General features: G+C 39.5%; 1 protein-coding gene across 2 annotated transcripts in view; it reads left to right on the forward strand.

Moving 5' to 3' along the window:
* Positions 1–5,911: 5,911 nt before the first annotated feature.
* The window catches only part of gabrg2 (gamma-aminobutyric acid type A receptor subunit gamma2), a 31,747-nt gene continuing 24,343 nt past the window's right edge, over positions 5,912–13,315 (forward strand). For both annotated transcript variants that reach the window (XM_053648547.1, XM_053648548.1), the window contains exons 1-2: positions 5,912–6,083; positions 12,655–12,722. In XM_053648547.1, coding sequence (XP_053504522.1) covers positions 12,681–12,722 — 42 coding nt within the window. In that variant the 5' untranslated portion in view covers positions 5,912–6,083; positions 12,655–12,680. The remainder of the gene's footprint in view (positions 6,084–12,654; positions 12,723–13,315) is intronic.

The raw sequence follows: 13,315 nt of genomic DNA on the forward strand, positions 1-13,315 counted from the left end.
GCAAAGAAACGTACAATAAACACCTCCATCACTGACAAAAACAAAACCCGAGCAGGAAAGCTTCGGTTAAACATGCTAAACATGCTAATATAACTAGCGGTGATTAAGTGATAAAGCTGGGTTTAAGCGTGAGCTCGGGTGTAAAACCATTCATGATTAGATTCATGAATAGTGAAGAGAAGAGGTGGAACAGCATCTTTAAGCTCGATCAGACTAGAAAACAAAACAATCATTAAGGTTTATAAGTTACTTAGGACATGTGCTATAGGGCGTGTGCTGTGCTGTATATGCAGCAGTGGAGGCTCGTCCATATGGGGCAGGTGGGGCTGAGTTCCACCATTTCTCTCAACAAATATTAATCTTCATAAAGTCCACATTCACAACTTCATTTTAAATTCCATTGGAATACTCATTACTTTTTTTTGAGCCACCAACTATTTCAATCAAATATGGTGTTACTTGGTAGATGGACAGACTTTCAGTTGATTTGCTTGCATAGTTATTATTGCACCTAGTAGTCAAAAATGTGTACTGCAACAAACAATAATAGGTATCCATCCATATGGGCAGATTTTTTTTCTCACCCTGTGAAGATTCAAGGATCGTTAATGACAGGGTTTGCCAGATTGTACTAGTTTGAAATAATCCACCAACATCTTGTTTTATAGCAAATAATCTGAATGAAACATAATACATTTCTGCAAAGTGTAAGTGCAGGCAATGTGGGTGTAATCCAAAAGACTATTTCTATTGTAAGATATATTTCAAAGATTAGGAGAGGGAAAGGGGGATTATGGCATGCATGATGTCTGCACATCAGAAATGTGTGTAAAATACTTGAGAATATAGAGATCTGTGAATATAGGTCCCTGGTGATATGTAGCCCTTGGAAAATATGGACCTGGAAACGTAGGGCCGGGGGTCTCTGGGGACCCTGAGCTCAGAAAGCTGTGAAACACATTACACGGAATTTAGGAACTTAGGAACACAACATCCTAGAAACATACGTTTCTGGAAATATAGTTCCCTGGGATTACAGGGCACATGGAGAACAAGATCCTGGGCACATCGCAATACAAGTCAAATCATTTTCTTTTTATAGAACACTTTTAACAGTGGACATTTTCACAGAAATCAGGAAACGGATTCAGAATTATCCCTAATGAAAAAGTGCCTGAGATGACATGAGGAAGAAACCTTGAGAGGAACCAGACTCAAAAGGGAACCCATCATCATCTTTTTATAACAAGTTTTTATAACTTTAAATCTATACTATCCAAGTGAAGTTCTCCACTGAATAATGAATGGATCTTGGGTACAGATTTCAGTAAATAGAATCTTTAGGGAATTCATATGGTACTGACCACAGCAATCTCACGGCAATCTTTAGTCTATCCTGAAGACCCTGAAAACACAGGATCCTGGGAACATAGAGGACCCAAGCAATGTTGGCCCCTTGAGACCCCTTGACCCTGGGGACATGGAGATCTATGAACATAGGACCCCTGGAACATGAAGACACAATAACCTGGGAATATAGAACCCTAGGAACAAAGCACTCTGGGAAAATGGAGCCTTGGAAACGCAGATCTGACAACACAACACCATATAAATATAATATATGGAAATATAGGTTCATGAGAACACAGGACCCTTGGAGAAGAAGATCCTGGGAACATTGGGCCCTAGTGATGTATGGCCCTGGGAACAAGGAACCTATATGTCCATGTGTGTATAAGGGTCTTGGAACATAGGACCCTGGAAATATAGGGACCTGGAAACACAAGAACTTATAAATATAGGATCCTGGAAATATGGAAATCTGTAAACACAAGAACTTATAAATATAGGACCCTGGAAATATAGGACAGTGGAAATATAAGAACTTATAAATATAGGGACCTGGAAACACAAGAACTTATAAATATAGGATCCTGGAAATATGGAAATCTGTAAACACAAGAACTTATAAATATAGGACCCTGGAAATATAGGACAGTGGAAATATAAGCACTTATAAATATAGAACCCTGGAAATATAGGGACCTGGAAACACAAGAACTTATAAATATAGAACCCTGGAAATATAGGAACCTGGAAACACAAGAACTTATAAATATAGGACCCTGGAAATATAGGACAGTGGAAATATAAGAACTTATAAATATAGGAACCTGGAAACACAAGAACCTATAAATATAGGACCCTGGAGAAATATGAATTTATAAATATAGGAACCTGGAAATATAGGAACCTTGAAACACAAGAACTTATAAATATAGGACCCTGGAAATATAGGACCCTGGAAATAAAATAACTTATAAATATAGGACCCTGGAAATATAGGACAGTGGAAATATAAGAACTTATAAATATAGGAACCTGGAAACACAAGAACCTATAAATATAGGACCCTGGAGAAATATGAATTTATAAATATAGGACCCTGGAACTATAGGACCCTGGAAACACAAGAACTTATAAATATAGGAACCTGGAAACACAAGAACATATAAATATAGAACCCTGGAAATATAGGAACCTGGAAACACAATAACTTATAAATGTAGGACCCTGGAAATATAGGACCCTGGAAATAAAATAACTTATAAATAAAGGACCCTGGAAATATAGGAACCTGGAAACATAAGAACTTATAAAAATAGGACCCTGGAAAAATATGAATTTATAAATATAGGACACTGGAAATATAGGAACCTGGAAAAATATGAATTTATAAATATAGGACACTGATAATATAGGAACCTGGAAACACAAGAACTTATAAATGTAGGACCCTGGAAATATAAGAACTTATAAATATAGGACCCTGGAAATATAGGAACCTGGAAACACAAGAACTTATAAATATAGGACCCTGGAAAAATATGAATTTATAAATATAGGACCCTGGAAACACAAGAACTTATAAATATAGGACCCTGGAAACACAAGAACGTATAAATATTGGATCCTGGAAATATTGGACTCTGGGAATGAAGGTGTTAAACACTAGATGTCTCAGGATGCAGTGCATCAGTTGAAATTTACTACAAGATTTTTCAAACATAGGGGCTCATTAAAAAACATGCTAACCCAGAGTATAGTAATCGCATAAGCATAAGCAGTGTTGCACTGTGTTAGCATAACCGTTATGCTGAACCAGCAGTAATATTGTGGTACCTTGACACCAGGTGTACTTCACTCTAGCATGCTAGTATATGTATCAGTGAATAAAAGCTTAGCTTTAGCATGCTCTGATGTGTCAAACGTGAAGTTACTCACCTCAGCGCTCAGTCAGAATTAGCTGTATTCTCATCATGGAGGGCTGCTTTAATGGGATTTGAAATGTTGTGTTAAAGAGGCGACACTCTGGCCTGCCGCTGCTGCAGATCAGTTACACAGAACATGTTGATGTATTCAGCTGAAAAGTGCTCACTAAAGCTTTGAACTTTTTCATTAACCACCAGGACCTTGTGCATCAGGAGAGTGACGGAGGAGGGAATTTCAAACTTTAAAATATAATCATGTGCAAAGACGGGATGAGGAGACGCTGGAATATTAAAACAGAAATGAAAGCAGTAATTATTGCCTTCTTTATCACGCGGTTGCATCAGAGCAGTCCTGATTCTGGATCGTGATTCATTCTGACAGTAGTAAAGCTGCAAGTTGATTATTTTCCTATAACAGCATGTCCACAAGTGTTTTATTCCTCTTATACTACAGCAGATTACCAATGATTACAATTTTATTTACTAAAGAACCATACATCATACTTTTATCTATTTGTAGTGACATTTAATGTTAATGGAACAAGTTCCTGTTTATCACTAATGTTATAGCAGCTACAAACAGTCCTTCCCTCACCATCCCTCTCTTTATTCTCTCTCTTTATTCCCTCTCTTTATTCCCTCTCTTTATTCTCTCTCTCTTTATTATCTCTCTATTCTCTTTCTTTATTCCCTCTCTCTATTCTCTCTCTTTATTCCCTCTCTCTATTCTCTCTCTTTATTCCCTCTCTCTATTCTCTCTCTTTATTCACTCTCTCTATTTTCTCTCTTTATTCTCTCTCTCTATTCTCTTTCTTTATTCCCTCTCTCTATTCTCTCTCTTTATTCCCTCTCTCTATTCTCTCTCTTTATTCCCTCTCTCTATTCTCTCTCTTTATTCTCTCTCTCTATTCTCTTTCTTTATTCCCTCTCTCTATTCTCTCTCTTTATTCTCTCTCTTTATTCCCTCTCTTTATTCTCTCTCTTTATTCTCTCTCTTGTAGATTACATGAAAGAAAAAGATTACCATGAAACAGTAAAGAAGTGTAAACTCCTCTGTGCTGAAGATGTGGGAAAACGTAAAGTTACAGCTTCACCTCTGACTGTTACACAGCACTGACACTGGAGACTCCTTCCATATGTGTTACATAAACATCTCCTTACTTTAAGAAAACTTCACCACATCTACGGTTTTATAATCTGTTTATTATCAGTGGAGTGTCCGCTGCACACCTCCCTGTGAATGAGCCGTTACTATAGAAACGATAACGTATTAGAACAAGTGCATTCATATAAAACTGCACTACTGTCAGAGCTGCTGTTCTAGAGAGTTAATCAACACCTTCTGACCAATCACGATCCAGAACTCAGCAGCGCTCTGGTGTGAATATAGAACAAACACTCTTACGGCATTAATGCTTTATTGTAGTACTAATTGTTATTTCTTATATTCACTCTCGTGGATCTGAAGCGTGTCTTAACCTTCCTGTAACTAACACCATAACTGTGGCGCCTGTTTCCTGCTTTAGATGATTCATTAGAGTAAGAACATTTTTTTTCTTTTTTTCGTCTGCTAAAAGAACAGACCTGGAGTCTGGCCATGAAGATGTAATGGACTTAAGAGAACCTTTGAGCACTCAGAGTCTCTCAGAGTAGACTCTCAGGCAGGTCACGGGATGATGATGATGTTATTTTCCCAGAATACCGTGCAGGAAAAAGCTTTGTGTTGTCCTCTGTGTTGTTCTCTCTTGACTCTCCGGGACCGAAAAGACAATTTATCCTTGAGAAAGCAGTGGAGTGGGCTTCCATGGTTACGGCTCTGCGATGCCAAGGTCTGCTCGGTCCCTGAGAATTCATGAGCTCTGGATGAAAAAATGAGACGTGAAATAGCTTTCTGTGCTGATTTAGTGTGTGTTGAGTTCAACATTTAGGCGAAGTGATGTTGATCAATGGTCAGTTTATATAAAATACTAAAAAACTAACATAAATAGACAAAGGTTCAGTAACATCTGCATCTGATATCATGATCAAATGGCATCACAATACACTTTTCTGAGTGCCTCCATTATGTTAAAATGTGCCTTATTTAATCATTTTATTCTTGTTTTTTTATGTTTTATTTAGTCCAGGTTGGCTAAGGTTACAGCAACAATCATATAGCATCATATATAATATATCATATCATATTGCAATATTTTCCACGATGTTATAATTCATTTTGCTGAGATTTTACGAACAAAATAAGCTCCAGAAATCAGTGTATATTTACCAAAATGCGAAATATTCAATGAGGAAAAATAAAACTGCGAGTGAAAGCTAACTTAGCGAGCTACATGGACTCCTGATTCTGTCCTGTTGTGTTTAGTTACCGGCGAGGCGGTGTCTCAGAGACAGAGCCGTCAGTCCAGCATGCTCATTAGAATATTAGAATATTAGGCCACACCCATTAGTCTTAGATCAGTGTGATCAGTGAGTTCAGCTGGTGTTTGAGTGTTTAATGACTTTCATGCCAAAATTAGTAACATTTTCTGGAATTCATCTCTAACCGTGGACAGCTCCTCGTTCTTCAGAGTGTAGTGTTCTTGAGCGACGTCAGAAATGTCCGATTCTGTTTTTTCGTTCCGCCACACCTCACTCTCTTTTTTTTTCTCCTTCTCTTTTTCACCTCCAGTTCCCTCCAGACAGAAAACGATGACGACGAAGTGACGAACAAAACCTGGGTGTTGACCCCGAAGGTGTACGAGAGTGACGTCACACACATCCTCAACAGTTTACTAGACGGCTATGACAACAAGCTGAGGCCGGATATAGGAGGTGAGCGTTTATTCATCATTCTGATAGTTTGTTCTCCGCGTCTTCAGGACGTGCCATGTTTTAGTCGAACCCAAATGAAATCTTTTAACTTGAGTATCTCTCTTTTCACTTTTTGGGGACTTCAGAATGTACAGATGTTTAGGAGAGTCTGTAGATTTCACAATTATACAGTAGAAAATGTCAAAACTGGACTGTGTGAAGGGTTTTCACTGTACCAGAGATGTTTTTTTACTTTTATATAATGAAGTAAAATGTAGTATGTTTTGCTCCAGCGTGTTCAACGCTAAACAAAACCTCCAGGTTCTGAACAAAGGTGTATATTAGTGGTGTAACATGCCACTATCTCGAATGGGTGGGGCCTTAACCACAATCCAGGCACGGACTGTTCCTCAACCTCAGCTACATCAGCCCAGTTCATGCCTGATCTTATCTAGAGATGTGCGTGGGTTTGTTTCTGAAACCTCGCTCACACAATTATTATTTTTGTCTGTAACTGCATGCAATATTTTTAACCAGTTTAGTTGGTTCTATTTCCCAAAATTCTGCCTGGGTGGAGTTTCACATGCTCCACCCATGTCCATGTAGATTTTTCTCCAAATTGTGCCCAGTGTTCACAGGATAGACTCCGGATCCACTGTGACCCTGACCAGGAGAAAGTGCTCTCTGATGATGAATGAATGAATAAATGAATGAATGAATGAATGAAGGAAGGAAGGAATATTCCCTAAAATTTAAACAAACTAGTAGCCCTAGTTAATCCAGTGTGACCCTGACCAGGCAGCTACTAACGATGAAGGAACTGATGATGTAAATGTGTGACACAGCACCATCTCTTCATGTTGATCTTCATGTTAATGCATGTGTTTGTCCCTTGAGTCTCATACCAGTAAATAAAAACCCCCCACACACCTGATACACACCTTGTGTATCAGATGTGTATCCTGTATCCTGTATCACACATCCTGTGTGTGACCTGTATCAGGTCAACCACGCACCCTGTGAACCTTCCTACAGAAAAGAAAAACCCGAAATGCGTGCCTCCTCTTCATTTTTGTGTGTGTCTGTTTCGTATTCATATTCGGTTCCACCCCTGATAAATATAAATAAATATACTTCGGCTCTGTCTATCTGTCTGTCAGATATTAGCGCAGACTTGACAGCGAACCCTGCACGCTGTTATAATATACACAATCCTGACACATCGGTCTATAATTCCGTTCTATAAATTTCACAGCTTGCAGGAATGCTCTATTTTTAGTCCCCTTGCTGTATGCAAGCAAACGATTGAACTGTAACTCCCACAGTGTCACGACAACACGTTTAGGACGTGTTAGCATAGCAACAGTCCACATTTTCACCACATCTGGCAGCCGACATGATGATGTCATGATCCTCTCCTGGGAGAACCGGCATGAAGCTGAAGGACTCGCGTTTAAATGGTGGTGTTAGAAACGTTCCACAGTTCAGTGTGCTCTGTTCGAACAGTGGTTCACAGGTCAAGCTCCCAGTGAGTGCGGGAGGATTTTAGTACGGGAGAGCCTCAGGGTTCTATGTTTGACTCTTCTGTTCTTTATTTTTAATTCTCCTGCTGCCTGAAGCACTTGAAGTAGAAGAGCGTGGACTGCGGTATAATCCGGCTCAAGTCAATTGTGTGCCTCATGCAATATTTATGCAACTGCGGTCTAGTGTGCGTGTGTGTGTGTGTGTGTGTGTGTGTGTGTGTGTGTGTGTGTGTGGTGTGTGCAGCGAGAACCACAATCCTTTAGGGAATGCTCTGCCTCCAGAAAGTTTTGTCTGACACACTTTATCATGTACAGTGTGAATGTAAATGTTTTTATCACTGAGAGCTCTAGAGGAAATGTAGTTAGTGTGTGTGTGTGTGTGTGTGTGTGTGTGTGTGTGTGTGTGTGTTCATTAGAACCCATTGTTAGAGAATGTTCAAAGAACATTCTAGCAAGTGAAAGAGTAACACACTGGATATAATTTTATACTCGTCCTGATTCGTGTTTTTGTTCCAGCATGTAAACACAGGGATATTACCACTGATTATTTTTCTATAACAGCATGTCCCAAAATATTTTATTCCTCTTACACCATAGAAGTTTGCTTATGACTAATTTATTTATTTATTTATTAATGAATGGTCATACTTTACATAGGTTTATAGTTACGTGTAATGCTTCTGACTTACGTAACATGTTCCAGCTATAAACATTCGTTCCCTCAATCCTCTGTCCTGAAGGAGGAAAGAAGAAAAAACTTAAAGTTACAGCTTTACCTCTGACTGTTACAAAGCACTAACACTGGAAACTGCTTCTATACAAGTCACATAAATAAACGTCTCCTTATTTTAAGAAAACTTTACCTCCACAGTTCATTTGATCTGTTTATGGCGAGCGTCCTGCCTGTGAATGAGCTGTTGCTATAGAGACGATAACGTGTGTGTATTTATAAGAACGTGCGCATTAATATTAATATAAACCTGCGACGTGCAGCTGCGCTACTGTCAGAGCCACTGTTATAGAGAATTAATCAGCACCTTCTGAACAATCACAATCCAGAACTCAATCACAGAAAATAGTCTTAAGCAGATGTGATGCGTAACCCGACTCTGAATACGAGGAACTTTCCACGTGTAAATATCGAGGTAACTTTTGAACTTAAGTCATCGACTCTGAATAAGCCTCGTTGTCGGTGTATAATGAATATAATGAATGAACAGTGGCGTTTTTTTTATTTATAATATACGTATATTTTGATTCTGCATCAGTAATACACTGTGCGTTATTATAATCCAGGTAAACATCATGCTGTAATAAGACAAGCTTTTTAAACAGTACTTCAGTCCACTTTCTCTGTTGTCTGCTGAATTATCTATTAATTCCATGCTATTTTGGAAGTTAGTAGGGCTAATAGAAGGATATTTTCGGATATAACACACAATCTACACAAAAACAACGTATAGATCACTTACAACACGGGAAAAAGACAATAGCGGACGCCGTGAGCGTTGATGAATACACTGATATTGTATGAAGCAGAGGCATGTCCTTCTTTCCACTACATGTCCTATATACCGTATCCTGCATGGTTCTGCTTGGCTGCTTTTGTGGATTTGTGATGTGATGTTGAAGCGAGTGGACTGCAGGAGAATGATGAAGATGTGCACTCGCTGTGACACCAATCTGCCCCAACCAGCCGCCATATCAACGTTGACATCCTCCATAATGTCACCGCTCTCCCTTATAACAAGGGATTTATCCAGTACATCGAAATGTTCACGGTGTGCCAGCTGAACTGTCATGTCGCGTTTAAGAAAGCGCTGAAATGTAATTGATGTAACGTCGAGTATGAGAAATGAAATTATCGATAGAGAAATATAAATCAGTATCTGATCAGCTGTTTATGACTGAAAGTTATAATGGAGTTTGTATTGAAAATGCCCACAATACCCAGGAGAGAAATTTACTGTGGCAAAAATTATTACAATAACAAAAGCAAAGAAGGCTGTGATTGTCGATGTTTTGTTTAGTACACCTGGGTGACTAGGAACAGGAAATTGAAATATGAGGTAACACACAGACCAAATTCCCTTAGTCATTCATAACAATGTGTAAGACCAAGGAATATAGCTGTGACGTGCAGCAAATGGTTGTTGAGCTTCACAAAATGGGAAGTGGCTATAAGAAAATAGCACAAGCACTGAAAATTTCCATTTCCACCATCAGGGCAATAATTAAGAAGTTCCAGTCAAATGGAAATGTTATAAATTAACCTGGAATCGGGCGTGTGTCTATATCGTCTCAACGCACTGTGAAGAGGATGGGTCAAGTGGCCAAAAACTCTCCAAGGATCACAGCTGGAGAATTGCAGAAGTTTGTAGGGTCTTGGGGTCAGAAAGTCTCCAAAACTACAATCTGAAGTCACCTAAATCACCACAAGTTGTTTGGAAGGGTTTCAAGAAAAAAGCCTCTACTCTCATCCGAAAACAAACTCGAGCGTCTTCAGTTTGCCAGACACTACTGGAACTTCAAATGGGATCGGGTTCTATGGTCAGATGACACCTATATAGAGCTTTTTGTCAATAAACACCAGAGGTGGTTTTGGTACACACAGAGAGGTAGCCATATGGAAAAGTACATCATGCCCACGGTTAAATATGGTGGTGGCTCTTTAATGTTTTGGGGCTGTTTTTCTGCCAGAGGACCTGGACATTTTGTTAGGATACATGACATCATGGACTCTATCAAATATCAACAGATATTAAATGAAAACCTGACTGCCTCTGCCAGGAAATGGGCCGTAGTTGGATCTTCCAGCAGGACAATGATCCAAAACATACATCAAAATCAACACAAAAATGGTTTCCTGACCACAAAATCAAGGTCCTGCCATGGCCATCCCAGTCCCCTGACCTGAACCCCATAGAAAACCTGTGGGCTGAACTGAAGCGGAGAGTCCACAAGCATGGACCTCAAAATCTGTAGAGATTCTGTATGAAGGAATGATCTCAGATCCCTCGCCATGTATTCTCCAACCTCATTAGGATTTATAAGAGAAGACACAGAGCTGTTATCTTGGCAAAGAGGGGTAGCAGAGGTATTGACTAAAAGGGTATATATATATATATATATACTGTATATATATATATATATATATATACAGTATGTCACAAAAGTGAGTACACCCCTCACATTTTTGTAAATATTTGATTATATCTTTTCATGTGACAACACTGAAGAAATGACACTTTGCTACAATGTAAAATAGTGAGTGTACAGCTTGTGTAACAGTGTAAATTTGAAAATGTACAATTTGGGCCCAAAGAGTCAATATTTTTTGTGGCCACCATTATTTTCCAGCACTGCCTTAACCCTCTTGGGCATGGAGTTCACCAGAGCTTCACAGGTTGCCACTGGAGTCCTCTTCCACTTCTCCATGATGACATCACAGAGCTGGTGGATGTTAGAGACCTTGTGCTCCTCCACCTTCCGTTTGAGGATGCCCCACAGATGCTCAATAGGGTTTAGTCCATCACCTTCACCCTCAGCTTCTTTAGCAAAGCAGTGGTCGTCTTGGAGGTGTGTTTGGGGTCGTTATCATGCTGGAATACTGCCCTGCGGCTCAGTCTCCGAAGGGAGAGGATCATGCTCTGCTTCAGTATGTCACAGTACATGTTGGCATTCATGGTTCCCTCAATGAACTGTAGCTCCCCAGTGCCGGCAGCACTCATGCAGCCCCAGACCATGACACTCCCACCACCATGCTTGACTGTAGGCAAGACACACTTGTCTTTGTACTCCTCACCTGGTTGCCGCCACACACGCTTGACACCATCTGAACCAAATACGTTTATCTTGGTCTCATCAGACCACAGGATATGGTTCCAGTAATCCATGTCCTTAGTCTGCTTGTCTGCAGCAAACTGTTTGCGGGCTTTCTTATGCATCATCTTTAGAAGAGGCTTCCTTCTGGGACGACAGCCATGCAGACCAATTTGATGCAGTGTGCGGTGTATGGTCTGAGCACTGACAGGCTGACCCCCCACCCCTTCAACCTCTGCAGCAATGCTGGCAGCACTCATACGTCTATTTCCCAAAGACAACCTCTGGATATGACGCTGAGCACGTGCATTCAACTTCTTTGGTCGACCATGGCGAGGCCTGTTCTGAGTGGAACCTGTCCTGTTAAACAGCTGTATGGTCTTGGCCATCGTGCTGCAGCTTACTGTCAGGGTCTTGGCAATCTTATAGCCTAGGCCATCTTTATGTAGAGCAACAATTCTTTTTTTCAGATCCTCAGAGAGTTCTTTGCCATGAGGTGTCATGTTGAACTTCCAGTGACCAGTATGAAGGAGTGTGAGAGCGATGACACCAAATTTAACACACCTGCTCCCCATTCACACTTGAGACCTTGTAACACCAACAAGTCACATGACACCGGGGAGGGAAAATGGCTAATTCGGCCCAATTTGGAACATTTTCACTTAGGGGTGTACTCACTTTTGTTGCCAGCGGTTTAGACATTAATGTCTGTGTGTTGAGTTATTTTGAGGGGACAGCAAATTTACACTGTTACACAAGCTGTACACTCACTACTTTACATTGTAGCAAAGTGTCATTTCTTCAGTGTTGTCACATGAAAAGATATAATCAAATATTTACAAAAATGTGAGGGGTGTACTCACTTTTGTGAAATACTGTATATTACTATTTTAGTTATTAAAATAAACTATAATACTGAATAGAAAATACTACTTCATAATGATAAACACCACTTAAACTATACAGTATATTTGAACTATTTTAAATATCACTCAAGTGAATAAATGTGTTGTTAAAGGTAAATATTTAACCATTTTTTTCATTTATTTTGATTTACATATTAAATATGTTATTTAAAATAAAATATGATTTATATACAGTACATTTTTAATAAATTTCAGTAGTTGAATAGTAAGTTGAAGTAGTTCAGTAGTAAGCAAAACTGGTGAAGGTGTTAAACATGTTCTCAATGGTTTATGTATAACAACTGTGTGTTTCTCTCTCTCTCTCTCTTTCTCTCTTTTCAGTCAAACCCACTGTGATCCACACGGACATGTTTGTTAATAGCATCGGCCCTGTAAACGCAATCAACATGGTAAGTGATTTCCCTGAGGTGTTAAAAAAAAACCCTAGCACAGTAATCTGGATGCCAATTAAAGTGTGGTTAACGTCTCCCGTCTTCCTCTCAGGGGGAATTAGCTTTACATTCAATTAAATAAGCCATTGTGCTTTGATGTTGGCGTTTTTGTACTGTACACAGTCAGGCGTTCGGCGGTGAAACGCTAATAGAAACAGCGTGCTCGATCTGCATCGATATGATGAACAGAAACACAGACAGGTTTTAAAGGCATGCCTCAGGGCTCTATATATGGAACGTTCGGGATGTTTATTACTTTCTCGGGTTTGAATCGATTTTATCTCATGACTCACGCCCGACTAACTGAGACTCGACTTTCATAATCCACTCAGCTCGTTTCTATTTTGGAGGCGGAGAACAGGAATTAAACTGCTGGATATAAATAGCACAAAGAGACACCGCTAGTTTCTAGCGGTCTCTATAATTAGATTAAACGCCACTTTCAGGGAGAAAATTAAGTTGTTCAGGGTTTTATTCTGTGTTTAAATTAAACGTGGGCATTTTCACTCTTATTATATCATCGTTAAAATTAGCATCCGCAATTATATGCG

The sequence above is a fragment of the Ictalurus furcatus genome, chromosome 18, assembly GCF_023375685.1.
Source record: "Ictalurus furcatus strain D&B chromosome 18, Billie_1.0, whole genome shotgun sequence".
Classification (NCBI taxonomy): Eukaryota; Metazoa; Chordata; class Actinopteri; order Siluriformes; family Ictaluridae; genus Ictalurus; species Ictalurus furcatus.